Consider the following 25,391-nt stretch of genomic DNA (forward strand, 5'->3'; position numbering starts at 1 on the left):
TATGACCAGTAGAGCTAAAAATAGGTCCATGCATTCGCAACTCCTCGGTCAATCCTTCTTTCGTAAATAGCTGAGGTGGTCATAATAGCAGCTATCTACATACATTCGAGGTATGATCCGTAAGATATGCCTCGAAGTTACGTGTGGGGTTTGGTGATTCGCCAGTAGCAGATTGCACAACATATGTTGTGATTGAAAAGGCCTATCCGACATTGACTTTGCGGGGTTTCGTCTCTACAATGTGCCGTGTGAACAAACGTAGTTATGAACCTAGTTCTCAATGGCGGCCAATTATATCCGCTGTCTTTTTTGTCGACCTTGCGGATATGACAGAGGATGTTCCAACTGTGGTCATGGTGTTACAGCTGTGTAGCTTCAACTTTACAACTACATATTTAGGGGTTTAGTTCAAAATTAAATTTTAATCTTTCGAATTTAAACAATATGTAATAAAGATTAATTGCTTTTTCCAATGGTACTTAATTACCTATTTCTATCTATGTGTAAATGCAGTAATGTAAGATTTGTCTTCCTGTTTAATTAGAATTAATTTCAATGTATAGTTTCTGCTGTGCTCACTTGAGCGTGTGTGTGATTTGGATTTTTGACGTAGCTTTAACAATTTAGTCATATCGCTACGATGTCTGCAGTGTGGCAGTTTATCGTGATGTCTAGCACTAGGTCATCATGCCGCAGACATGTAGCACGATGTCCCACCCAGTCACATTATCCTGACACCAGGCCGACCAGTCCTAACACTAACTTCTTAACGCTGAGCGCCAAGCGAGGCAACTGTTAGTTCCATTTTTATAAGTCTTTGGTATGACTCGGCCGAGGATCGAACACACGACCTCCCGCATCCGAGGCGGACGCTTAATCACTGTGCTACCGAAGCAATCATGCTCACATGAAGTAATATGGCAAAAATGCATGATGCACATACGCTAGATGGGAACCATGCTAATCGTGTTCTGTCTTACATGTGTCACCACGGCTAACCAACCGGATATCAAGAAAGAAAACAAGGGCTGAGAAAACTCGGCATAATACGACGAATATGTCAGTAATAGCATAGGTACGTCGTTACCCGTGTACGACGTACAGCCATTACAAATTGCACAGATCCCTCTTCCATCGCATTATAATGGGTCTGCGCTGTTCATTTAACTATTGAGTAGAACTAACAAAGAGACCGCGATCTGTCAGCGCATTATGCAATATCTGGCATAGGTTCATGCTGTTTGTGGTTGGGCGCCCGATATAATGTTCAAATTCTGTATTTTTGGAAAGCGATTATAGAACATTAATTTGTCTGCTCTTGGCGACACTTTCAACTATTTATACATTGAAAAAAATTACAATTTAAGAAGACGATAGCAGTAAAATGAAAACTTTCCAACTATAATAGCTAGAAGAGTATACCACGGTATAGTGACCAAATACGGTATTTTGGCATATGAATATGAAAGATTAATTTGTCTGCTCATAGGCACACTTTCAACCATTTTAACAATTAATTAAAATTACATTTTAAGGACACGATAGCACTAACATAAATAATGTCGTACTATAGAAGCTGGAAGGATAAACCGCGGTATAGTGATTAAATATGGTATTTTGGCATGCGATTATCGAATATTATTTTTTCTGTTTTTAGCCACAGTTTTAGCTATGTTAACAAATGAAAAATGACAGTTTAATAAAGACAAGATAGCACTAATATAAAATTGTCCTTCTACAGAATCTGAAACGGCAAACCGTGAAGTTTTGTTTGCGCCTACTGCATTGCATAAATAAATAAATATCAAGTTGTAAAATAGTACAAAATAAGAAATAATTGGCAAAACGTGAGACTGTTAATAGGAAGGATTTAAGCGTGCTGTAAAATAATTGTTCCGTAAGTAGCAGGATAGCATGAAAGAAAGCTGGTTAAAAAATAAGGCAAACTTTGAAAAGGGTCGCTTATCTTTAAAAAATAAACCATTACGTTGTCGGATTCAAGGTAGAACAAAACAAAATAAAATAAAATATCCATAAACGTTTTTGTCACATTGAATTAAGTGTGCATGCATGTAAAGGGTTTAACGGCACATCAGCACAATGCTGGCTATATCATCCCAGTCCCAAATGAAGTTTTAACTATGTAAAAATAATGGATTGGATTTAACTGAATTGGCTATCATACTTAAAATTATTTCAAAATTACTGAAGAGATTAATGCTGCCATGTATCGAAAGTGGCAATTAATCAAAGAAGTCAGAAATTCCAAAAAGTGGCAATTAATCAAAGAAGTCAGAAATTCCAAAAAGTTGTGATATATACACACACGGGGGTTGATTGAAATGTTCTAGAACAAATGCAACATCTTCTAAACAGAGCAACTCAACCTCGTAAAAATTCCCCTGCCTATTATTGAAAACGTCGAAGTTTTAGGACGCAACTTCAATTTGATGTTGATCGTGTCATTCAGTAACGTCATTTTGCTACGATATATACGTTGACGCCGTGACAAAGTGGCAAACGAATCCGTTTTCGAACAGAGACTAATTAGACAATTTGATGCAACCTTAGGAACATCCTTTTCATACAGAAAAGCTGACTATAGTCTGAATATACCTCCCCGTTTGTTTGTAACCCCTACCGATTTTCAATAACAGAAATCTTTAATGTGATAAAAAGTGTACAGAACTTAGTCAATTCATTCACGGATTTATAATGTCTAACCTGACTTTGACCAGTGACCCTAAACTGGCATCGTCTCCAACTTTCTGGCTTAACGGACTTTCCATACTAAACACAACACGATATTTCATACACTATGGGGAAATCTATTTTCCTCAGACAATAGCCGGATAATTACGTGAATTACCATAATATTGAGAGTTTAGAGTTATATCCCTTTGCACACATGAAGTTAGAAACTACACCGCTTGTTAAATCCACGTGAAAAACAAATTTGTAGCTGTCATTCGTTTCCTTTGCTTGATTCGATTTGTAAATATCAGAAGCCGACAACGTAGCATTTTCCTTCTATGAACATACATGTGTAGCACTCCACACACCCCTTCGCTGAAAACGGACTTGTCCACGAGCTAGAAATGACCGGCGAACCGAGTCGTATTTTATGCTGAAAACTTCCTTTTGGAATGCGCAAAGGTGTTAGGGCCTACCTGCATATAATCAGGTTTGAAATTATACATCAATAAATGAACTAAGTTCTGTATTTTTCGTCTTTTAAATCGCTTGGGGGAGGGGTACAAACAAACTGGGAGGTATATTCAAACTATAAGAATGATGTTTATTGTCCTAAAGCACTTGCTATATCTTTGACAGTACATGGATAAAAATTTCATTGATTGTAGGGGGACTATCCAAGATGATATCAGAAAAGGCAGGGCAAGGACATCCCTTTAAACAAAAATAGTACATTCTGTAATGTATGAAGCCACACCAGTTCGCCATCGCCAATGAAAGCATGTCTTTCCATATCTTATGGAAAGGTTATGTCCATTATGTTCTTCACAACACAAGGGATACTTCTGAACTATGTGGTAACAGAGAACACCAGAGTGAATCGTCTAACAAAGAACACCACATTGAAGACTGAATGTTATGGCAAAGTAATCAGAGAAAATTACATAAGGTTATTCGCAAAAAGTATCCAGATCTACTGACGGGTGGCTTCATTTTGAAGTAGGATACCCCCACACAACACATCCATACAAGTTTGTAATGCTGACCTTACAAAACTTTGTTGTTTGAAACCTTCACTCCCCCCACCGAAGAGACCAGATTTTACTCCTTGCAGCTTCTGCCTTTGTTAAACTCAAAGATTCGTTACTGGGAAAACCTTACGAAAGCAGATAAGAGAAGAACCAAGGGATGCAATCACCGGATCATTATGAATGATGTCACGTGACGTGTCCACGACTTGAATTACAAGATAGAAATGCATTAAGTCGAAAGGAAGTAACTTTGAGAGGGACTAATTGTACGTTGGGAATGACTTTAGTATTCGCATACCCGCCGGGGTTTTTTGTACTCTCTCCAAAGATTTTATAAACCAAAGGCTTCAAAGATATAAAAATGCACAGAACTTATTAGTTTCATTCATTGGTTTATAACTTCTAACCTGATTGCTGCTAGGTCATCCCAAACACTTTTAACTTTTTTGCATTTCGAATAAAACGGGAGTTTCTTTAATAACACGGTCGCGATATTTGTATGGGCGAGTCTATCTTTTCAAGGAACAGATGTGATGTAGTTCACCGTCTTTTTTGATAATCTCAGTAATTCCGTAAATCTTGGAGTTACATCTCCTTGAATACATGTATACAAGAGTTCTTTGTTTATCTGTTCAGTTGGTTTTAGAAATATTAAAACAAGACATTGCAAATATTGGACGCAGACGACACAGTTGACACAGTTTTTACTCAAATGGACTGTTCAAGAAACCAGAAAAGGACAGTGAGCACCTCTGTCTGTTTATTTACATGGAGAGCTTCCGTTTGCTTTGAAACACCAATAAGACAACAGCGTTAAGGGACCCTTGGCGACAGTCTGGGTAGAAACTATAAATCAATAAAATAAATAACTACGTTTTGTGCTTTTTTTTTACATCCTTGAGACCTTTTGTTTCTAAATCGGTGGGGATACAACCAAACTGGAGGGTGTACAAATACTAACGTTGTAGTTCTTGCAATAGGACTTTTTGACAAGACTCTTGTGTTTGTGATATGTGTGTGTGTGTGTGTGTGTGTGTGTGTGTGTGTGTGTGTGTGTGTGTGTGTATGAGCATGTATATCCCCATTAACAATATACTTGAATTTTTACTTTTTTAATTTTGTAAGATGTACATGCATATTTTGCAATAATCCAATGCATGTCTAAAGTAGTAAAATAATAAATAAGCGCCAGTGAATTTTAAGATTCCAGCTTAAATGCAAAAAAAATATACTGGAAAAGCTCATCGCTACGATGTCAATATTGTATACCTCACATGGAAAATATTTGCAGATTCCATGATCACAGCAAAATGTACCCTATAAAGGCAAAATGTTATTAGATTCACGGCAGAGTACTGGAAAAGAAATAAAAACCAAAACACACAAAACCCATAAATGCAGCACAACATTCTGCAAAACTGTATTAGAACATTTGCTACGCCTGGGTCACTACGAGACTTTATAAGTATGTAACGCACAGAGCGATAATGGTTACCAGACTTTGACGTTACTAAACAGAATGATAACAAGTAAGTATTAAAGATACACAATACGTAGCAGAATTTTCTTATCTACTTTTTCTGGATGCTCCATAGTTCACAATGCTCTCCTTGAGTCGTTTCGTGAGAACTACTGTGTTGTTTAATGGCACAATACGATTGAGCACATTGGCACGATCATTTCGATTCATGACTATATAGGAATGAGTGAAACACACACACACACACACAGATATATATATATATATATATATATATATATATATATATATATATATATATATATATATATATATATATATATATATGCATGCGTGCATGTGCGTGCGTGTATATGTATGTAAAACACCCACACAATCAACGGACTAACCCTTGTATGTGTGCTAAATTCCAAAGGGGTTTTAAAGAAATAAAGTGGGAATGCAAGCCAACAGCATACATATTATATAACGAGAGAACAGAGGAAAGAAAAACCTACATCTCAACATTAAAGCAAGATCTTTCTTAAGGGACAGAACAAAAGCATACACAATGAAGTGACACGCACACAAAAAAAAGTGACACACGTAGACAAATAAATATTAACATTTTGACACATGGAAGCAAAATTATCCAGAATGTCTCTGAGACTTAAACTAAATAAAAATAATACAAAAATAATTACCATATATAATCGTCTTATAAGACGAGTCAAACTGCAAACAACAAAGTTCTTGATCTGCCTAAGCATGATGTGCCTGAAGATCAGGGTCTATGTGCTTTGTTCAACCGATTACTCCTAACAAACTGCACAGATCTAGATCTGATGACGCATTATGAGACGTCAGATCTGGGTCTATGCAGCGTGCATGTGGATTCGTCTTATAAGCGAGCACAGAAGGTACATGACAAGAAAGGGAACTGTAATCAATGAATATCGCGAAGAAGCTGTATAACTTGTAGTACTGCTAGCAGGCTACATCCAGATTCCATAATTCTGTATAGTTTTGCTCCTCTGTGCCAAAATGCACACTTGTTAAGCCCCAGACATAAAAGGCAGCTCATATTCTGATGGACTAATTGAGACCAGATCCAAGAGTCTAGTTATCTCTCTTTGTTTAAAGGTCTATCGTATCGCTATTGAACAATATTGGTGTATATGTTCAATATTCATCGTTTACAACTTTCGTATGACATAGATGATTTTTTAAAGGAAGGACATTTCATTTTTATAAGATAAAATACCAATTAGCCAATGTTAAAAGAAGTGAAGCCCGATTTAACGATTTAAAAATTTATATATATCTGTAAAAATGATCAGCCTTTCACTTTTTAAAATAATCGAAATTAACCGAAGCAAATTTACTCTTGCATAAACTCAAAGTGAGGAAAATTCCAGAAAAGGTGATATAATTCGTTGGTGCAATGGTAGCGGATCATATAAAACAAGGGAAATAACCAGATTAACTGTGCGACAAGAAAAAGCAGACAAAGAGAGGGAAAGATGGGGAGACTTCAGAAGATAAAGCTAATTACAAGAAATATTTACCCGTGGGCTCGGATATGTGCTAAAGTCCTGTGCCAGAAATGAAAGCATCAAAACACAGTGATACCATCACCATTCAATAAGATTTCAGTGGTATTTGTTTTTGTTTTTGTTTATTTAAATTATAGGACGTATATTAAACTGTACAAAGGGCAGATATAGGTCAATTAGCATTTATCACATATTTGAAAAGGCACATTTTAATTGCATTTAAATTTATGCCCAAGTTATACACATTTTATGGCAAAGAAAATTACACTCTAAAAGTTAAGGATGAAATGGTTAATTGATATATCGGTACATCGATACTTTTTCATATCGATACCAATATTGATACAAGAGGTGAGAATCGATAAAAAAATTATACGTACCCTATACAAGCTACTTTAATCTTCAACATTAGTGAATAATTATTAGTTATTTGACTTTTTATTCTTTAAGTTGACGTGAGAAAGCTGTGGCAGACATATGCAATAACTTCTGTCGGATTTTAAAAAAAATAAAACAACAAACTATTGACAAGAAAGATCCACTTGCCTTCTACATATTATCACAACGTGACTAACTCGCGTGGTTTGAAATCTGTACCACCTCCACCTGCCAGTTCCATTCCAATTATTTTATTCCGTCAGCATGTTCAGCCACCGATAACATATATCAACGTAAAGGAAAACGTTCCAGAGTTGTTCCTCGTGTCCGATTTAAATACTTTACTCATCATTCAATAACCACTTTTACGCGAAGTTTCTCTGTTGCTTCATATATTGTCTACTTGGTTTGAATATGTAGGCTACACTTAGGATGTGTCACGCAGTGAAATATGTTACATTCAGTACTGACTGGTTGTTGTTCATGTTGAGTGCAAAATAACTACCACCAATCAGAACTACTAAAACTTAATGACTTCGTGGCACACCAGAAGCATTGCATCAAAACTTAATCCAAATAAGAAAAAAGTATCAGATCTGTTTCGCGCAAAAGTGTTTAATTTATGATCTATAAAGTACTTAAGTTGTTTTGTGCACATGGAACGGGTTTGAAATGTCTCCTTTTACGTTGATATATGTAAGCAGCATATGAACGTGCCTACGGGGAAACAATAGCTCAGAACTGGCGAAGGGGCAGATTTCAGACCACATGATTTACAGTCACCTTGTTCATTTGTACAAGCGGAGAGGGTATTGTCAGTAGTTTCCATTTGTTACTGACAGAAACGAGTACTTGTAGCCGTGGCAGTTGTTTTGCATCTGCAGTAAGTACAAGGTGATGGGTCATGTTTTCAGTCATCTCCGCTGTCACACTCATACTTGTTCTAGATACAAAACATTCTTACGGGAGGAAATTACACTATTTCTTCTCTTTTGAAGATAACTCCGTCATGCCTTCCAAACTGAATACTGCATGTTTTAAGACGAAATTAATATCATTTAAATAAGCACACGTACTTGTCACTTTCTTGACAATTCTAACGGGATCATCCCTGTAGTTAATTTTATAACATTTTAGTTTGAATAAAATTGGTAACAAATTAGATTGTTTCAGAATCGTGAAGGCTTGTTGTTGGTTAAATATAAAAACCTTACTGCGCATAAAGCATTTTTGTATTACATATTACATTACATAATCGACATCATGTAAATTAATATACGGCATTTTCTTTTGTACGGCATGTTACACGACATAATCGACATCATGTAAATTAGCATAAGGCATTTTCTTTTGTACGGCATGTTACACAAAATAATCGACATCATGTAAATTAACATAAGGCATTTTCATAATTAATGTCACGTAAATCAAAATAAGTCTTTGTTCAATAGTTGAAAATTTAGCAAAGATTTGACCTGTAGAATTAATGTTACCGATTTTGAATGTTTGGTTTAAGATTGGCCAAATACACCAGTGTCTTGTGCAAGAAGCACCACACTGCGCCAGCCCTGCCAACAGCGCGCGACAGCAATATCGACCGCGATATAATACAAGACGTTAGAGATTTCAAACCGTCGCATGTTTAAGTTCCTGTTATGATATATTCATTCATTAATGAAGTAGTTGAATTTTCTTTAAATTAATATACATTGTAAGTTTCGTTACATTGCTATTGTCCCCGTTATGTGCTTAAAAAAGTTAAAATCGTGCATTTATTGGATATGTCAAGCACAGTGCATGTCCAATTGGCTATCAAAGTTGCCTCCCTTATCACACGTGGTGCAAGCAAAACAATACCAAAACTTTGCAGTTTCCCGTGACTTATATAAAATGCATAGCTTCTGTCACCTATCTACGGATACACATACCTCATTAAAGGGTTGGCCAGCCAGATCTGGTGACTGTATTAAAAACATAATTTGTTGTGTAAAATGAAAACATCAGACGGAGAAAATAAATATATTGACATAAAAGAACTACTGGGACCATTCTACATATATTTATCATCCATTCTACAGATATTATTATCAAGACGCTTCATGCCGGCATTAAAAGTATTATTCACAGCCATCCCTTTCTTCCCCGACCCACCCCCACCCCCAAAAAACCCCTCCTTCACAGCCACTCTTCTGTGTCAGAAAACAGTTTTAGTCATTTATGTCTGGAGTAAGACCCCATTCAGTTTATATACCTCAACTTCACTGGCATCCGGCCTAAATTGGCAATCTAATATCATAGGCCACTTACTAGTAAACCTGTGTCTCTCGATTCGGTTATTCAGTAATATAATAATTTTGAACCTTCTCCATGAACTGCAGTGTGATGGGTCGATAGCTTCACATCGTTGCGGTGAATCATGTGAAAAAAGTACGTAGTTCCTTAACTGAGTCCAAGACGAAGGACAATAGTTATCTGCGGTCCCATCAGCACCAGAAGTGCGACGCAGTGTTCTGTGAAATTTCTAAACGTGTCACTGGCTGTTTAATCTTTTATCTGCAACATGTGACTCCCCATATATGCGTGTTTTAGTGTGGATAGGTTGGATAGGGTGAACTCGAGTGCTATATATATATATATATATATATATATATATATATATATATATATATATATATATATATATATATATATATATATATATATATTTGTTTGACATTATAGGCAACAAAAATTATCACACGTAAATAGAAGCTGTTATGTTACAAGATTCTTGTAAAATGTACAGACGTTGACTAGTTAAGTGGGACGGAGGGCAACAAACTCCAAGAACCCATTTCCATATCATTGGTGGAATTCAGTAGAAAAATAGTATAGTCCTTCGGTTACTTTACTACATGACTATCGATTTTCATCTACACTGCCACCTAAAGGCCATACAGTGTAAGACATGTGTAAATATTTTAAATTGCAGCGTACCTGTGACTGTCCATAGTAGCCTACCCCTGGCCTATCTGAGTATGCCCGAGGGTCGATGTGATTAGGTTTGTCTGCGATAGGTTGGATAGGGTGAACTCGGGTGCCATAATAGTTATCTTCGTTTGTTCTGGAAGAGAGCGTCAAGTTTATCGATCGAACAATCAAATTATTGTCAAGAAAGAAAAAGAAAGGTAAAATAAATTAAGGAGAAAAAAACGGATAGAAAAGAATAATTTGAAGGGAAAAAAGTGAGCTATAAACAGCAGATGTTCATACCGCAACTATTCTCCAGTAAAACTTTCTTCCTTGTTTATCTTTGAAATGTATTCGATTTTCTTTTCCTTTTTGCTAATTTGGCTGATATTAAGCGCATAAAGAGTATGAACTTAGTGTAATGGATTTTTTTCGGATTTAAAACAAGTATGAACTTTACAAATATGATGCATTCGAATAAAGTCTTGATGTGTTTTTCAGGACCACAATATAACAGGTCGCAGTTACTTTAAATTTTTATAAAACGACTTTTCTAATACGCTCCGATCTGATTCACACACAGCCATGTTTCTAATGTTGAACAATGTAGCTGTCCAGTGTAAGGCTCGTGGATGGTGACATACTCCAGGTACTAAGGTTAATACAATTACCTTATGTTTGAGACAACTCGATAAGACAAGTGGAATACTCACTGATTTGCTTGCTTCTCAATGACTGGGATGTATTTGCCGCTTATGATCTTCATACTTATTGGCGGGGTTTCCTTGTTGCCGAAAGGTGCGTGTTTTAGCGTGGCATTGGGCTGGTATAGAAAATTCATTTCTGACAGCTCGTTCTGAAAATAAAGATAGATATTTTTTATTCCATGTTTACGGGTTTCTTTCAATCTTACTACTCGTCTACTGAACAAAAAGAAAAAGTCCTGTATTGAAAAACTGTACAAAACGTGCAGTTTACAGGTACAGTTAAAACCAACAGCAACTGATCTAATTCTAAACATCTTTGGGGATTAACTGAAGAGCTGTTGAGCATTAACTGAATAGATGTTGGGCATTAACTGAACATTAACTGAATAGCTGTTGGACATTAACTGAATAGCTGTTGGGCATTAACTGAACATTAACTGAATAGCTGTTGGGCATTAACTGAATAGCTGGCACATGAATACGATGATTGAACATCGGTGCATTGAAATTTTATTAAGACCTAAAGCCAAGAAACACGATAAAATGTTTACTGTACAAGGGAAATGGCTAATAATAAAGGTGGTGGGTGGGCGGATGGTTACCGTTCAAAATATGAAAGGTTGCGGTTGGAGGAAGGTGATCGTTATGTGAGGTTTCACAGAATTATAAATATGTATGGGTGAGTAAGTAGGAGTGTGACTTTTGAATTTTGTTATTTACAAAAAGAGTGTCTTTTTCAGGACATAGCTTGTATTATGTACTATTCATATACGTATATATTATTTATATGATTTAACCATTCCTGTTATCGTTCATTACAAGTTTTCGTGACCTTGCATGTACACACAATAAGCTTGGTTCTATACAGCAAGAAATCTAATCTGTCAGTACAAACAAGAGGCATAGAATTTTAGGAACCTAATGACGGATTGGCAACAATAGTGTCCATCGAAGCACCAAAGCATAGCTATTCATTATACTAATATGGTAGTAAAGATATCGTTCGATTGCATAGTTTAACCATAATGACCACGTCGTATGAAACAACCCAAAAAAAATCTATCATTTCAGGTCATAGACAGGATACAAAAATATCATATTTAGTGGGTGTTCACAAAAGAGTACTTATAGATTCCAGGAAAGATTTCTCTTAACTTGGTTAGTTTTACGACATAGCAATACAAGTAAGTTATTTAGTGCCAGGAGAATTGGAGTAAAGCGCCATGCCCAATGACACACCAAAGTAGATGGCCTGGGCAGATCCTATGGCAGGATTCGAACCGGCACCCTATCTGTCGCGAGTTCGGCATGTTACCCCCCACCCCATAGTTCCTATTACAGTCTAAAACATGCTAGATTAGACAGACGAAGGAAATACCTTTTTTACAATACATAAATGAAACGTTTGCGAATGTGAGATATTGGTCAATGTCTTTAGGATCGTTTTTATTTTATCAATAGCAAATGTTGGTCGCTAGGTTATACAAAATTTGACATTTAAACCTAGAAGAACATTTCATATGCGTTATTTCATTTGTCATATTTTAACTGTATGTCTATATTTGGTGATAATTCTGCCACTTGGTATTTTAACAAAAATTCTAGTCAAATACTGAAAATGAAGTTCAAACTCTTAAAAACGAAAGCATATTTCTACTTTGATCGAAAAAGGTACATTAACCGATAAACTGTCCAAATAACGTCTATGCACATTTTTTTCTTCTACATGCAAAGCAAAAGTGCCAATTAAAATATTTTTAAGGACGACCATATCCAACTTTACAGAAAGCGAACTAGTTTTTGCTAATGTGTACATTTTCGCAGAGAAACGCAGTCCGTAACCATGCCCCACATGACGGAAAAATGTGCAGAAACATGTTTGGACATAATGTAGAATCGGCAGGTTCTTTTACACTTTGGTTCATTGTATAATATACTTGAATAATTTACAAATTGTACATCAACATCAAGTATGTAATTTGGAAGTTTCAAAAGGAAGATTGATTTTAATGTTCGTTAAAATTTTTTGTATAAATAAAGTACCTGATTCCGAATATGCTTATCAATCTCAGACCGTGTAGTCATTTCTAACCAAGTATTCAGAACCAAAACTCATTGAATGGTAGCCTTCTTTTCCGAAATAATTTTTTAAGAACATAATTTGTAATGGTCATCTGTAGCAAAGTGATTTAGAAGCGTATAATAAAATTATTGTGGCTTATTTCAACTTACATGGCAGGTTTGAAGCATGACACCTTTTTTTTGGGGGGGGGGTATGATATGCAGGTTTCGGTTATTGGTGGGGATATACCAGGGCAAAATACTTACAATATGTCAAAAAGCTAAGTTTAATTTCGAATATAATACGAGTGTCGAACATTCACTGCCGAGATATTAGTACAGTGGTTTTCAAAACCGTCCTCTCACATCTTTAGAGATCAATACACCGTTACGCATTGAAATATTTGAAAAGTAGGTAAATTTATGTTTGAAAAGTGATTCATTCATCAATGCGTCCCAAATGCGGTCTAAGTTTATTTAGTCAGTGCCAGTTTACTTTCTCTATCTCTTTGTATGTAAATATTGATATTGTAACCTTGGCCATGGAAACCGTGTACAAATAACCATGTCGTCTGCTACATGAATCTCGCAACGTTCTTTGCCGTCAGTGGTTCATATTTGCTGAAAAGCTTAGGATTGATGAGATTAAAAGATCCATTTGGCTTTGCACCCGAGTTAATGGTCCTTTACATGAGCAATATGTCAAATGGTAATAGCTGTTATTCATGAGTAAATGGATGCTATGAATAGATATGTTTCTGGTCTAAGAGATGCGTATGTTAAATTTGCGTCTGTTAGCTGTTTGTTGGACTTTTTCACCAAACTCAAAACGAAAATATCAAATAATTCCGAATGCTTCAGTGATTTTTGTGTGTAGCGTTGATTCGGTTTATGGTGATCAGCATTCAGAGAGAAAAAAAATGAAACATGATGAAGGAGAAAAAGACGGTTTTTGTTTGTTTCTTGTGTGTGTGTGTGTGTGTGTGTGTGTGTGTGTGTTGAATGGTACATCGACAAATGTAAGGTTATATCGTCCCGAAGCAGATGGAATGTCCATGGACTCATATGGGTAGCCGAATGATTATTAGGTAGGCTTTGATCCTACTCCCTTTTGGTCAGTAACCAATTCAATCACTACAGCTCCTTAAAGAAGCTGCTGCTGATGATGATGATGATGACCATAAAGCCTATCACTGGTAGCTTAAGTCAAAAGAACAAACGATGGAAAGTTCATTCAGTTGATATTGAAATGGAGGTGATGTATATTTAATGCGGTACTCAAATCATTAACTCGGTATTACATGTATCTACTTTGACCAAATATACGCATATAATAACCTACTAGAAAAAATGAAAATGGAAACATACAGATGTTACGTATGCAAATAAAATCTAAGATACGGTTAGAATCCTTATTGTGGTGGTGTTATTGGTCAGTTAACTGCGTGTATTAGAAGGAAAATGATAAATGCTGCAAATTATATTCAACCGTTGAAGCCTGTGAGTATATATATATATATATATATATATATATATATATATATATATATATATATATATATATACCGTTGACTTTGAATAATGTACAGCAGTATTTGTACCATAAGTAACTGAACAATTCTGACTTAGCAACAGATTAGAAATGTTCCTTAAATCTGAAACACGTTTAAAGTTCAAGACGGGCTACACTCCATTTAAGACGTCATTATAACAGTTTTGATGCCAAAGAAGGAAGAAACAAGGCACGAAAGAAAATGAATAACAGAAGAAATAAAACATGTTAATAAGTCGTAAAATGTTTACAAGGAAATATATAAAAGTATACAATCAACCTCATTACTGTTCTTGTTTCATGCTTATCAAATGAACAAAAATCTGACAACCGAAAAATCTATTAATAGTGCAATACAATAGAAAACAAAGGTGGTTAGCAGCGTTTTGAAAATGAAGACGGTGTCTATATCATGAATTCTAAACAAACCGTACAACCGTCCTACATGATACAAACAAATTTCACAACAAAGTGAAACGCATTTGATAATATATATGAGAACAGAGAAATGCAGGTTTCAGAGGGTCGATTTTGAAGAAAGAAAAAGTATATTAATGAAAGCAAAGCATATATTCAAATCATGCCATTTATGTGTATGGGCTATCCGATTCTTTTCATCGGGTAGAGGAAAAATAATAGGTAAGAACCGACAACTTAAAAAGCGGCAAAGAGAACACAGGATTCGGAGAATTATGCATATATGTGTGTACATGATAATTGTGTCACCCTTCCAGAGACAAGCACCGTTCTTTGACTAGTACATACTGTCCACCCCAAATAAAATGGGAGTGGAGAAGAACCTACACCAAATAGAGAAATTGCACCTTACCAAATATTTAGTCTTTTATGAAATATAAGCTTTAGAGAATAAGACAAAAAAGCATACAATGAGAATCAAAACAAACAAGACGAGGAAATTATAAGTTACCTTGGAACGATAGGACGATACTATTTACAGGAATTGGGTGGGGTGAGGTCGGGGTACCAGTTTTAAGGATCAAATCCCACTTATCCATAATCTAATTTGCTCTTTTAAGAGAACGACCAGAGTTCATCAGGACTACATTATCTTCAAAAGGAACACGTAAAATACACGTCACATAAAATACACTTCTCACTAATCGTCATTGGGAATCATATGTTTCAATCTTTCATGCCAAAATAAAAGCATATTAAGCAGACATATTCTCTGTGATTAGACTTATTAGCGCCGCTACCTTTGTTCCAACATGAAACTTGTACTCCGACTTTATTGCTCAGTAATTAAGGTACACTTTTAAGTATGAAGACTACACATAATGTATCAGTTGTACATACCTTACGATTCACTCTCGACATTTTTAAAAAGTAAACACATCCACTGGAATATCCACTGATATTAAAAAAGACAAGTTACTGACGGTCTTTGTATATATATATATATATATATCGTATCTGAGTTTTCTACAAGTTCAAATGCAACACGTAAGGCAAAGTTCCCAAGAGAGTTAACTGGCTAATGTCCCGGGTTGGCACTGCTTTGTACACAGAAAGAAGATAATTTTACTCAGAACGTGGTCAAATTACACATAGACAAATCCATTCTTGGGTGATAATAGGGCATAATATTGAAATTTGTTTACATGAGATATCAAAACAATACAAGACAAATAACAAAATATAAGCATTCCCCATGCAGGTGGCATTATAGACGTACCAGTCCATATCCAACCAATCAAACAGAGAAGCAGACGAAATTTTATCATCGAGTTCAAAGTTTTTGATAATCAAAACACATGAACCGTAATGGGTGATCATATTTAGTAAGGAATAATTGAGGCTGTTGGTCTTGCTTTATGTTGTTACGTAGGTTGATTATATTTTTGAACAAGGGAACGAATACTTTGCTGTTAATTTGCAGACATCGTTGAGGGTCGAAAGTCGAAAGGTCATTTCTGTTCTGGACAGTAACACGAAAAAGTAGGAAAATCAGATCGGCTCATAAGAAGTGTCAGTAAGTCGTATGAATTTCTCAAGCCGAGGCCAATATTGGTTCGTTGACTTAGGTCTTTACGATTGATATGGGACTTTCAAGTGTCATTAGGCTGGCTCGCGAAAAGACCGCAAGCTGCTCGAAATATTAAAATCTGGGTTTGTAGTGAGATGATGTTCCTTTTGAAAAGCTAAGATAGAATTTCGAGAGACCCACGGTCTTTTATTTTGATTAGAGCATGATTATTCTCTTTTCAAAACAGTGTTAGTCTGCATAAAGATAGAATAAAAGCCATTTTGTAAATGTGATTGCTCTCTTGGGATGCTCCTAAAAAGCAACTCCCGTACAAAAGCCCTTCAGTGATATTGCTATCTCGTTACGCTGAATTCATAAACGATTTCACTTGGTTCTGGTGTAATCTGGAGCACTCTTTCCCCGTTACTGGTCCTTACAGTGGTATTTACACGATCCCTATCTGGTTACAGCGTGACAAAACATTTATTGCTTAATGGTAATGAATGGATCTGTAAAAACTCGCTCAGTAAAGGAAGAAAGAAGGACAAGCATATAGTGGCTTAATTCAGAGGACATTTCGCACGGAACTTCTAAATAAACTTCACGGAGATACGTCGCAGTTTTTTTTTCCTTCTGCGACCAATGATTCATGCACAAGCATAAACGCTCATAGACTTTGCACATTTGAATGCTATTACACCATGACAAATTAGTATAAATGCGTATTGTGACGCAATATTAGTTGATATATAATGACCTGTATACAATGTGATTCAGCGAATACTAGCAGTGTTGAACTGTTGTTTGTGGCTTGCTATATTTTTCATACTCAATACAAATTCATGCTGAGACCATTCAACACTGCCAGATAGCTCTTTGTTGATATGTTTATTCTACCCAGAGTATTCAGACTTGATTTTTTTTTATTGATATAATGTCTTGTCATGATTCCAAAGTAGGCCACTTTAATTTATTTAATACTCCATTAATTATGCAAGTAAATAAACCTGTGTGTCAATGAATATCATAGCATCGACTTTACTGACTTAATGTAAGAATATTAAAATGTTCCCCATAACATATAACTGAAATCGTAATACAAAAAGAATGATAAATTTTGAAGGCGCTCAAGAACTGATGCAACCTATTGAACCACAGTGATATTAAATTTTTTATAACTTTAAATTTCCAAATGCGCATGATCAAATATATATTTATCAGTATAGACATATCATTGACGAGAACTTCTTTGTAGAGAAACCATATGAACTGCGGTATTTTCTAAATCTACATTTGTTTAAAATATGTGTTTTCAATTCCGCACCAGTGAATCAAGTGCTAATTTCAGTAATTAGTGTTCTAAACTGAAGTCTGTAAAAATACTGAAATTCCAGCAGTAAAACAATCTCTGTCTTTTTCAGGAACAAATAAATTAAACTACTAAAAGATTCTTTTTTCTAAAATCTTTTCGTCCATAATCAGCCAATCGTGACCAGGCAAACCCATTGTTACGACTCTATACTCATTAACTATGTAACAGAAAGAAGAAAACCTACATGTTTAGTAAATTCAACAAATAATTTAATTCCCTGGAAAGCAAACGGAAAACTTAAAAGATACTTAACAGTATTGTGACTAAATTCCAAATAATCCTTAATGTCCTATCGAAAGACCCCCGAAAATATGATACAGTGACTTTCCAGGTTCCCAATATGAATGCAATGTACAAAAAATAATAAACCAGCAAAAGATGGGACTCGTGATGGCGTGACTTTAATCCTGCGCAGATAGCAGCAATGCTTGCTAACAAATATGCGTTACAAAAGGCATTGCGGAACCAAGGGTATCCGATTTGTCTAGAGCGCTTGCCTTTACCAATCAACGCCATCTCACCTCTGACCGCGTTGGTTCTAGTCATTTGGCTCGACCCATGTGGGTATGTGAGAAAGCTTGCAAGTAGTGCTCGGTAGGTCGGTGGTTCTTACCAGGGTTTTCCAGTGGGCCGCAATGTGTAGCCAATTGTGTGCTGAAAAAATGTCATTAAACCCACAACAACAACAAAATGATTGTGATTGGCTACAGTAATAACCTATATTATCAATCGAAACATCTGCGGTTTTTCTCGTCAAGTCGAGAAAGAAACTGGGGATGTAATTCACCGCCAATTGAGAACGATATTAATTTTGTTGTCATGGCACAATATGGCATAGGAATGAGACAAAGTCACTGTTCGGAACATTGTCTACTCTTTCTGTCGCAGATGTTGTGGACTCTGCCGGTTGCGAATCACCAAAATCAGTTAAATTTACGTGTATTCCTATAACTACAGTCAAGAGTTTTTTGACTGTTTGACGGAAATGGCAGAGCGATTTTCCGAGTGCTCTGTTGCAGTACAGTTTGTTAACATCATCGCATTAAGAGTGTGCCACAAGGAATTCCAGTATCTCGGAAGAGAAATTCTGCAGTAACCCTGTTTGTATTTTTGGTTTTTTTGGGTTGTTTTTTTATAAAAAAAACTGAACTCTTTGTTTTGACGCGAATGCTTCACCCATTAATTTGTTATTTATTTAACATTGTCGTGTTTCACTTCGAAAAAAAGAATATTTATTGACAAATAACATTTAAGTCATTTGTCAAAAAGTTCATGAAAATTGGAAAAAAGTTATCGTTGTAATCAAGATTTGAAATTGCATATCTTAAATATAGCTCAGATTTATGCGAGGCCCACAACGCTGGACAAACGTTTGCCTGGTGACCAAAGCACAAACGTAACAATGCCAACGTGTAAACGTTTACACCTGCCTGTGAACTTAGGCCCTTAGGAAACCGCAGATCTTGGAATAGTGACTACTAGCCTTCGCACAAGCTATCTCCGGAATTCGAACCAGGGAGAACGGAGGTGCAATGTGGGTGTGATTGTCGCCGATGTATCAAGGTTCCTGAAAGACTTCCCTTCTATATGCAAACACGAACAGCGGATTCCTCTCTCCTATAGACACCTCGATAAACAATGAAAATTTACCTCACACTGGGGGAGATATAGTATTTACAGTATGGATTAAAGCTCCGTAGAGTTATAGGCGCTTGACCCATTGACAAGTAATTGTAGGCCAAATACTGAAGCACTTTACTGAAGCACTTTCTCCGAATTCCAATATTAGTCAAGAACTTTTTATTTTTTAAAAAACAACCTTTTGATCTATTTTTCAAGTGAAGTTTTGGCCCAGATCATATTTCTTTGACCAAGCTCTCAATATACTTTGACCAAGCTCTCAAGATACTTTGACCAAGCTCTCAAGATACTTAACATATTTTTCAATAACAAAAATACTAATGTTATTTGCTACTGTACGGTTATAATAATATCTAGCTATAAAAACAACTTCACCTGGCAACCACTATATTGCGTGTCTAACACCCAGTCACTGATATACACAGAAACCACATGTATTTCAGCTAGATGGAAATAGTGAGGTGTTCGCCCCACATCTGATCTCAGTGGTCTAATCTCTGTCCTTGTGCACTGTTTGTTTTTAGTCCCTTTTCTCTGCCCTCCAAAATTCATCTTATATGCCTTTCCCCAGATCACCAAAAACACCTTAAACTGTTATTTTTTTTGTTTGATCGACTTTGTTTTTGTTTATTTATTGTTGCATAAACATATGAATGTACTTTTATACCAGTAACCAAAATTTAAAAGGATCAAACCTACCGTTCCAACAATCAACCCATAGCGATTGAAAAAAGTTTTTTTTTGCAAAACCAAAGGAGTGGATGATAAATGATTGACTGCCCTGGTATTTCGAATCCAGCAATCTGTTATCAGACGTTCGATCTGGAGCAGAAATTCACTTTGCGTTTCAGACGGTTGCGTAGTATTCGTGGCGACTTATGTCTGTCTTGACGGTTGTCTTGTTCTGTTGTGGAGGAGAGTGAGTTTGGGGGAGAGGGTATTTTAGACCGTAAGTTAACTTTCTTCTACGTTTTGGATGCCTCGTGAACTTATGTCGGGGGGGGGGGGGGGGGGCTTGGACTTAATGCGAGTCGTTTCAGACGCGGGTTGTGGAGCAGATCGAAAGATTTTGTTTCGGTTTTGAGAGTCATTGTTGAAACCTGACTATGGCTCGATTGTGTACGGATGAGCTTGAAAATCTTACATTTGCTTGACCCGATCCGCAGTCAGGAACTTTGACTTTTCCTGATTGCATTTAGAACTTCTCCATCAGAAAGCTTTTACGATGAGGCAAACGAACCATTACTTTATAAAAGATAAACCAAGCTGGTTCTTTGTGTTCTATCCCACTGTCTTGTAATCCATCTGGATTCGACCACATATGTAGTGTTTGGGCCCAAATATCAAACCTTATACGTTCAGAAACCAAACTTCATTCTTGGCATGCGCATTCGTCCTCGCGTAGAAACAGCATCATTCAATGTTGGAAATATTTGAAATATGTGAAATAAAAATTCCACAAGCAAAGTCAAGGACATGAAACACACTACTGACGAATGGCATTCCTCGTATAGAACCGATCGCAGGGAGGAGGTGGTATTAAGTAAATCGCGTGTCGGACACTCATACCTGACACGTGTATTCCTTCCGAAGGTCGACGGGAGCATGCACACTGCCAGGGTCCACTGATAGTGTCCGAATTCGTGTCGACTGTGTCGATTTCCACCTGTGACACAGTAGTATTTTGACGTGGGTTGCTTGATGAGACTATGAGGACGAAGTAAACGAGGACACTTTGGACCTTGGAAGGGAATGCGGCTTAAATAACACACTTTGAATAATGTTTTAAGAGTTTTTACAGGTGGTACCTTTTATGTCATTTGATAGAAATTTTACAGAATATTAACATATTCACGTTTTATATTTTATCTTGTACTTAATTTCAATTTTGGGGAACGGTTTCACTTCCTTAAATTATTGTGCAATTCATTTTTAAATGTTTTGAACTTAACTTTTTGTTCCCAAGACAGTGCCGCTTTTGTGTTGAGGTACCATAAGACACTAAACACATACATACATGTATGTATACATACATACATACATACATACATACGTACGTACGTACATACATACATATATACATATCCTATGTTTCTACCTTTCATTATTGACATAACGTTTTTATTTATTTTTTTCACAAAAACATACTTTTTGTTACCAAAAGGACATATTTCTTCAAGCAAAAGTGACACTTGTTTCCTCCACTCTGTACGCAATTCCTAGCAGGAACACTTGAAACGATATTAATAAATCAGTTGTTTTTGGTGTTGCATAGTAGACAAAGTGAAAGCAGTGACTTCAGTGGCAAAGTTTTAATAATGACCAGTCAGACAAACTTCTGTCTGATTGGACAATCATAACCACGACGATAACAAAAAGAACAACAGCGACAAAACTTCAGTTGAATATCAGCTGTCATCGCCGAATGCTAATCTTTGTTTCTTGTCTTTAATGCTTGAAGGCGTCAGATTATGCATACTTATGTTGAAAACAAGTCGGTCGTTCCAGTACTGATTATAATTTCTTTTCTTTCTTTTTGGATCAAAAAAGATGCTCGACGAAATCGTAAGTCATGACGACGGATTGTCGAAACATTTTAGAAATATTCCAGAATCTGAATATATGGCAATCAGAAGCAGTTTTGCAAAAGAGGGGGTCTTCAAACATGATGCAACGAACTGAAAAATAAAATAGTCAAATATATCCTTTTCGTGCAGACGAGACGGTTTATACAAGGCACGTGTAGGATTGTCACAGCAGGCATCACAGCGTGCGTCATACTTAAAGGTAGGTCGGACATCATGCCCTATTTTGTCCAATAAATTACTAGAACAGGAATACAATGGAGTTTACGGAAAAATCAGACATGCAAACATGTTAGTTCTGTATTATTTCTTACCTACTTTGAAGCTTCTGTGTAAATTGTCAAAGTTATAGCTAATCCGATGATCAAACTATGTGTCGAAATTATCACAGAGCCGCGCCATGTTGGTATTGTCCAGATACTTGGAGACAAACTAAATCAACTCCTTTTCTCTTTGAACGATGTCGCACCAGTTCATCTTGAGGGTGATCGTTGTGGGGGCGTACATGGTTTTCATGCGACTAAATACCTCAAATTGCTTCGATATGTATTTATAACATTTTTCATATTATATTTATTAAAATCTATATTAATATAAATGTATATGCATAATAAGTGCACAGTTTTACAAGCCGCACGTCAATCCTTCTTCATACATAGTTCGGACAAAATCCATACAAAATTTCACTTTTCTCAATTTAATGTTGTAAATTTCTGATTCTGATTAAAACTATTAGAAATACATACGTTGAATTGTACATGAAAAATATCCAAATGTTCTTAATGATATGTTATTTAACTTGTTTTATTAATTAGTGTGTAAGTGTGAGCGGGGCATCATGGTCTAAGATGATTAATAAATTTCATAAAATGTATCGTAAATAGAAAGTGTCATTTGACAGGGTTAACTTACAGAGAGAGAGAGAGAGAGAGAGAGAGAGAGAGAGACTGAGTTCAGTAGCTATCAAGGCAATACCAGGAAGTATCGGTTCAGGTCACAAAAGCGCGCTCTTTACAAGAAAAGGCTGAACCTCCTGTGTCAATAAAATAGACAAATTAAAGTTGGTTTTCTCGTAAACAAATGTGCCGATTGCTTTCAGACTTTACAGATGCAATAAATAAAATGAATTCAATCGATTGAGTACATGTTATACCTAAGCTCGGGGTTTCTAAGGCTAGAACACCTAAACAAATAAAAATGTCTGAAATCGCCTTTCGTTCAAAAAGGCCTTTAGCTGTTACATATCAGAGTCGTTGTCAACCGCTCAGCCAATTTAAATGTTTGTACTTGTGTGAACCCGAATTGCTGCTGACCAACAATTAGCCTTATTGCACTCAAATGACACTTATTCGCCCTGACTGGGCCCGACACATGACATTTATTCGCCCTGGCTGGGTCCGACACATTATATTTATTCGCCCTGGCTGGGTCCGACACATTACATTTATTCGCCCTAACTGGGCCCAACACATGACATTTATTCGCCCTGGCTGGGTCCGACACATTACACTTATTCGCCCTGACTGGGCCTAACACATCGTTCCCTACCTGAACGTTTAGCATTCAAATTTTATTCATAGCGCCGAAAGGTCAGGGGAAAGATCCGACGACGGCAATCACATACTCGATAAATATAGCGGCAATTGACAGGTCTCTTATCTATGTAATTGCGGAGTTTATTATTAATATTTCATCTGTAGACTGTGCATGTAAGCTTCTGTGTGTGTATTTACCTTTACCTTTATGTATACATACATAATGTCTAATAGACAGACTACATTTCAATGTAATTGCAGCGATCGATTTCCTTATTGTTCGTGGCAGACATCTCTCCCTTAACAGGTTATAGATCGAGAAAACTTCGCATTCAATAGATAGATAGTTATAATTTTTCGTGTCACCAATTTGGTATTGATAAGAAAATTACTAAGTAAGGTCTCAAGGTTGTAAATAGTAATTTTCTTTTTAATTCAAAGTAAGCACTCTTGAATGTCTGTTATGTATGAAACAAGTATATAATATGCAGCAATAATTCACAACAAATAAGGTCGAACTGTATTTGCTTCGACCTGATCTCGGTATTCTTTATTCTTGTAATCGTGTAAGATTATATATATATATATATATATATATATATATATATATATATATATATATATATATATATATATATATATATTCACATTACCATACTTTAGCCAGCTAGTTACAAAGTGGTGTTCATCGTCAATTTTTCTTTTGTTGCCAAGTTGACAAAACCTCTGTTTATTTCCATACCTACCTGTTCCAATCAGAAAAGAAGATTAAAGAAATACCTAGTTCCTATGGAAATCTTACTCAGAAATAATAGCGGATACCTTCAATCTGTTTCAAGTGTACTGCAATGTTCTGAAATGTTATTATTCATGCAACGATATACAAAAATATGCATATTCATTACACTTATTACGTATAATGCTCACTGCCGTCAAATTTATACAGTATCATCCTGTCAGTACCATTAAATTTAGAAAAAGTAATTTGATCAGGTAATATTTAATATGGCTCACCTGTGTTTCTTCACCGCTATATGCATCTATTTCAGGTGTATGCATGGGAGGGGTTGGAAGTTTCTTAGCTTTTTGCTTCTTCTCACCAGTGCTTGGCCTCCGTGTAAACCATGCCATGTTTTCAATCAGAAAGTCTCAAATTCGCACTAACTCAGAAATTTCCACGAGCCTGTTATTATCTCAGTTTTAACGTGTAGCTGTTCCTATTGTCGATCCGAGTTTATTGCACGTAAATTTTGTTAAGATTTAATCGGTCATTAGATATTAAATGTATGAGACTTTCCGTTTAGTTTGTATCCAGGTTGCATTCGTCTGTCTCTATGGCCTATTTCAAAGGCGTCTTTGGGCCGCGAGCAAACATTAAGTTGATAGGTGATCGATACGGATATATGTAGCGTACTCCCTTTTTCTATGTAAACATGACTTGATTCTTTAATGACCTTCGCTATTGCTCTCAATTATATATCTAATTTTAGAAATAATTTATGTTCCTATTAAGAAGATATGTCATGTGAAACCAAATTGAACTGTTGTTGTTGAGAGGGAATCTCCGTAGTTTGGTTTCAACATAAGATCTATTGTTTCTTCTGCGTTTATATGCTGCAATATCTCGTGAATGTGATGTCAATTTCAATGAATGTTATTTTTATCCAGCTGATTTCCCTAAAGCATAAAGGAGCGAACGGCCTCCAATAGCGCTCAAACCTCACCTTTTCCATGAACGAAGAATTTTTAATTCATGTGTATGTACCCTTATCTTCTACCTCCAAATATCGATCCTCAAGAAGCTAACATTGTCATTTCCATCATTCCTCATGAACGGACAATGTCATTCTTTCTGTAGTATATATTTCCCCAAACACATCGCCA

General features: G+C 36.0%; 1 protein-coding gene across 15 annotated transcripts in view; it reads right to left on the bottom strand.

Annotated features, from left to right (window-relative positions):
- The window catches only part of LOC149806795 (uncharacterized protein C1orf87-like), a 76,918-nt gene extending 52,037 nt beyond the window's left edge, over positions 1–24,881 (bottom strand). For 11 of the 15 annotated variants that reach the window (XM_089957851.1, XM_089957826.1, XM_089957835.1 and 8 more), the window contains exons 1-5: positions 24,522–24,881; positions 10,781–10,923; positions 10,095–10,221; positions 6,753–6,779; positions 4,995–5,042 (exon numbers count right to left, since the gene is read on the bottom strand). In XM_089957851.1, the coding sequence (XP_089813977.1) occupies positions 4,995–5,042; positions 6,753–6,779; positions 10,095–10,221; positions 10,781–10,923; positions 24,522–24,638 (462 nt within the window). In that variant the 5' untranslated portion in view covers positions 24,639–24,881. Of the gene's footprint in view, positions 1–4,994; positions 5,043–6,752; positions 6,780–9,046; positions 9,080–10,094; positions 10,222–10,780; positions 10,924–24,521 lie in introns of all 15 variants that reach the window. The other 4 variants (XM_089957750.1, XM_089957776.1, XM_089957768.1 and 1 more) reach the window with 4 other exon arrangements.
- Between the last annotated feature and the right edge of the window lie 510 nt (positions 24,882–25,391).

The sequence above is a fragment of the Sinohyriopsis cumingii genome, chromosome 1 (genome assembly GCF_028554795.1).
Source record: "Sinohyriopsis cumingii isolate HCF-2022 chromosome 1, ASM2855479v2, whole genome shotgun sequence".
Taxonomy (NCBI): domain Eukaryota; kingdom Metazoa; phylum Mollusca; class Bivalvia; order Unionida; family Unionidae; genus Sinohyriopsis; species Sinohyriopsis cumingii.